This window comes from Plasmodium inui (assembly GCF_000524495.1).
Source record: "Plasmodium inui San Antonio 1 unplaced genomic scaffold supercont1.166, whole genome shotgun sequence".
Taxonomy (NCBI): domain Eukaryota; phylum Apicomplexa; class Aconoidasida; order Haemosporida; family Plasmodiidae; genus Plasmodium; species Plasmodium inui.
In genome coordinates, this window is record NW_008482000.1 from 1 (window position 1) to 4,598 (window position 4,598).

The 4,598-nt window shown below is 49.8% G+C and overlaps 1 protein-coding gene across 1 annotated transcript; it reads right to left on the reverse strand.

Moving 5' to 3' along the window:
- Window positions 1-617: 617 nt before the first annotated feature.
- On the reverse strand, window positions 618-3,940 carry C922_05756 (hypothetical protein; the record flags this gene model as incomplete). The annotated part of the gene is made up of 7 exons (XM_008821327.1): window positions 618-2,195; window positions 2,323-2,421; window positions 2,533-2,556; window positions 2,827-2,919; window positions 3,051-3,161; window positions 3,684-3,727; window positions 3,835-3,940. The coding sequence occupies 7 exons, from the start codon at window positions 3,938-3,940 to the stop codon at window positions 618-620; spliced, it is 2,055 nt and encodes a 684-aa protein (XP_008819549.1).
- Between the last annotated feature and the right edge of the window lie 658 nt (window positions 3,941-4,598).

Consider the following 4,598-nt stretch of genomic DNA (forward strand, 5'->3'; position numbering starts at 1 on the left):
CCCCTGCTCTGGAATCGGACGGGTAAGTACTATCCCAATCCTACCTGAGAGAATAAGCCCGATACCCCCCTCCGACCTTGTGCCTTTTCCCAACTCCCCGAAGCATATGCTCCCGCCGCTTTAGGACTTTAACCGGCCCGTTCACGCTACGTGTTGCGTCATCCAGGGGGTTCTCAGTGGGGGAAGCTGAGGAGCCGTTCCCTATATTACTTGCCCTCTCCCCTCTGGGTTGGAGCCTGGTAGTCGTGTGGGGTCCTTCCTCTTTTCACGCTGACCTGTATCCTCCTGGTGTTGATATTTGGAGTACCTCTACTCCTGCTGTATTACTCTATCTTGGCCTTTAAACAGCTCCCGTGCCGCCTGCCTCCTGGGGTCCCCCCCTTGACCTGATCTCCAATCCTGTTGACTTAGACCTGCTGCCCCCTATTTCCCTAGGGCAGTTCCTGCTATTCCTTCTTCCTTAGAGGCTTCTGTATTGTTCCCTTTTTGTGGGCGAGGACGCTCGGCTTCTTTTGCTATGGATGGGAGACGCCACCTTCGTACCTCAGAGATGTCCCCCTGCTCCAACCCTGATCCTTCGTTGGTTATATTGTGTCCTCCTCGCTGTCTCTCTATCCTTATCCCTCAGTTCGTTCGGTTGTTACCCTTCCATACTGGACGATATTCCTTCGAGCTCCTCCATTTTTAGTCCTATACTTCACTCTCCTCCTGCCATAGATACGATACAAACCATATGATGAAGCCACTAACATCAAACTCACCCCTACTACTCCTCCTACTATCTCTCCTCCTGCTCCGGTGGTTGCTTCTTCCGTTTTGACTGAGCTCTCCGGGTCTGCCCCTTGTCCCGCCTCTGAAGTCATGACCTCTGGATTGATCTGCTGTCTTGAGCTTCCCGGGTCCTTGGCTAATTTGTCTTCTGTGGTGGGGGTTTGATCATGATGTTTTGTCCTTAACCCACTGCTCGCCGTCTCGATTGTGCTTCGTCCGGCTTCTTCTTGTGATTGTGTGCTGCTGTTTCCTCCGGTGCCCTTGTCTTGGACATTATCCATCTCTATCTGAGGTTCCATCGTTTTTTGTGTCTCATGGCCTTGCGTTCCTCGGTCATCCTTATCTTGTCTGAGCCTCTCCTGACTTGACTCTACTGCTGAGTCCGTGTTCGAGATGGGGTGTCTCCTTCCTGCTGGGGCTTCGGTTTCGTCTGCCCTTGGCGTATTTGATGTCAATTTCTCTTGGACTGGCGGGAGAGTTACCTCTTGGTCCTCATCTCCTGTCTTCAACTTGACAGAATCGTCTTCCTTGGCTTGGCCTATCTGACACAGGGGGGGCTTGCCCGCCCTTTTCCTGCAAAATATATCCTGTGTTGGGCCTGGTGTTTGAATCATATTCAGAAACTCATTCATTCCTGATAAAGGACACTTCGGACATAACGAGTTTATTGCCTCATAGATACTCATCACGAGACCTAGACCTTCCATCTCACAGGTCATGAAGTTGTTGCCTGCTTGACACGTTCTCTTCCCCCTCTGGATTAATTTCCACCCTTCCTTCGTAGTGAATAGGTGGTTGTCTCGTTCAGGAAATATCCCCCTTCGGATGCTCTGACATTTGGCCCATGCTTTGTTGTCCTTGTCTATCAGATCTGCATTATCCTTCCAGAGCCAGTATATTATGCAACCTATGAAATATAAAGTCTTCTGGCAAACTCCATTGTTCTGGCATTGGACCGTGGCGTTGCCTCCTAGTAGTGCTTTCCAAACCCTCCTTTCTGCCAAAGTTAACTCTTCTTCTTCGCTATTATTACTTGCCCGGTCCGTCGCTGTTGACGTTGAGAATCTTATTACGCTATCTAATATATCCTGCCACGTCATGTTTTGTTTACCTTGCTCTGATTCTATTACTCCTCCCCTGAACCCTCCTGCTTGATCCTGGTATTCAGCTCCCGTGACTCCGAACCTATCCATCCACGTCTGTAGACCTGCTGCCGGTCGGCCTGATGTTTGGTCTGGGGGGTTCAGCCAGAAACAGAACCTCTCCTCGCTGTCCTGTCTGCAGCTGCTGGCATGCGGCGTGGTACCTCTTATCCGATCATTCCATTTTATCTCCTTTTCTGACTTACTCATTTTCTCATAATCCTTATTTAACTCAAGAATCCCGACATAGAAGTCACCACTCCGGTACCCCTCTCCACACCTCTGGTTCCTGTTGAGATGCCGGGGGGGGGGGGGGGAGGCGGAATGAGTCTTCCCTTTCGTTTTAAGACGAGGCCGTTCAGGCGGTTCGTCTATCTAGGCTAACGACTCAACCAAGATTTTCTCATACCTGATTCTTTGACTTTGGGCGCTGTCGCCTGACCCTCTGTTCTGGGCGTATTGAGAATCTCGCTGTCATCCCCTTTTCTTCCGATCCCTCTTCTTTGCCCTGGGGGGGGAAATTTTGGCCGCACCTTTTTAAGACTCCTGTCTCGCTGTCACCAATATTCGTTCCCTATTCCCTGTTTGGACTGTGGACTGTCCTTGTCTGGACCCGTACTCGGACGCTGAGATTTATACTTTCCTCGTTGGGAGAGATGGGCTTGACCTTTGTTGTTCGTCCGATTATGCTCCGTCAGCTATTTAGTCTGTATTTTGGCGGTTGGGGGCTGGCCGTGAATCGGTCTCGGCCGAACTCTTTGGGATGTGACTGACTGCGTGTGATTCTAGCCCGTTGTTGCCTCTTACTGGTTTTACTAATGCTTGCTTTTCCCCTAAGTGCTTTACGACGAGGCTTTTGCAAGAGATTAGGGTTCCCCCCTCCTGCTTCCCGATTTCCGGCTTATAGACTTACTGACCTTGCCTTATCGTGCTCTAGTGGTTGGGTTCTGTTTCGTCTGATCCATCTGGTCTGTCCCTGTCCTCCTGCCCTGACTCTTGTCCTCCCCTGGGCGGGTTACAGTGGTTTCTCCCTGTCAATTAAAATAATGCGACTAACCTCCTATCCCTCGGGGAGGCTTGGGACGTGACTGGGCCACTCCTTTTGGCTGCTTGGGAGGCCGACTATCACCACCTCACCTTCTCTACGGCCCCTTCAGCTTCCACTCTACAGATTCTAATTTCTCTCTTATCTCTACTTCCTTGTAGGGTGTCAACGCCCCCGACAGTTGCCTTTGTCCTCCTTTCTCGCTATGTCGGGGGAGTTCTTTATCTTCTGGTTCTTGTACTCAAATTCTTCCTCCACGTCTCCTTCGGCCCTGTGGATCCTTTGCTTGGTTTGCCGTTTCTATCTCATCTATCTTATTCTTCCCTTCAAATAGAATCTCTTTTCTAGTTCTTCCCCTCCTATTCATAGTCCTTCTCTGATGGGAACTTAACCTCCTTTAGAGAACTTATTCAAAATATCCTCAGGGTTCATTGAGTTTCTCCCTTGAGTGTCGGGACTTAGGGCTTCCGAGGAGATTCTTGCGCTTATTTTCTACCTCCCCTTTTCGGCCTTAGGGGTAGACTTGGGTTCTCCTAGAGAGTATAAGTCCTAATTTCTTTCTGACTCCAGTGCCTAGACGAAGATGCTCTGCTTGATGACTTCAGAAGGTCTCCTCCCGCTTAATGTTGCACGGTAGAAAGTCACTTGTTCCCTTTCTGTTGATCCTTTTTGTCCCGATGAAGGAGCCCTATCTCACGTCACCCTCATGTGATGTAGTAACTGACGTTGATGTCTCGCATCCTTGTTTCGGGGGACGCCGCCTTGAGATCTGCTGGGAGAAACTTAATTCTGCTATCCTCTCTCCAGAATTACGCTTCATTCACCATTGAGGAGTTGACTTTCTTCTCTAGTCTCTTCTGCTTGAGCCTCCCTTACCCGCGGTTGGAGCCGTTTTTGGTTCGTTTCGTTTGGCTTTGTCTATGTCCCCTGGGTTTCTTCCGTATGACTTGTGCGGTCCTGTACCCTGGCACTGGGGCATCATGTCTTGAGACTGCTATGGACTTCTCCTCCCTCGACTTTGACGTTTTGGCCTCTATCTGTGTCTTCCTTGTCGGAGTCTCTCCTCCTGCTGTAGTTGCTGCTCCGGAGTGTCTTCCTTTAGGTTTGCTCTATTTAGGTGATTTATATCCTTAACTGCATTATGTTTTTCTCCCTGGAGCTCCCTTCGCTGGTGATCCCTCTTGCACCCTCCCAGTTCCTCCTCTGCCCTGGTGCCTTAACTGGTAGTACGTTCTCCTTCCAGTCTGGTCCAGGATACTTTGCTGTTCTTATCGACGATCATTTGGTGCTAGAGCCCCTTGAGCAGTCTTCTCCTTCTCTTTTCTTTGTCCTATATACTTTCAATGTGTTGACGCTGCCTGAGATTTCTTTAGATGAGCACTACTTCACCTGTCCGGCCCCTAATTGGATGAGGCACCTTTTGTCCCCATTGTCTTTTCAGAACCTCCTACAGTCCTGAATGTTAAACTCTCTCTTCGTTTCACGAGTTATCTCTATTTCTAGACGCTCAGGTCTAGTGGCCTGGGGTTGAGTTTAGGTTCCTTTGGGTCGTATGTTGGGCTCTTTTTTAGTTGATCCTCTTTTGATCGGCTACCTGTAGAAGGATTGGTGCTCCACTAGGTTTAAAACGGGCGGGGTGG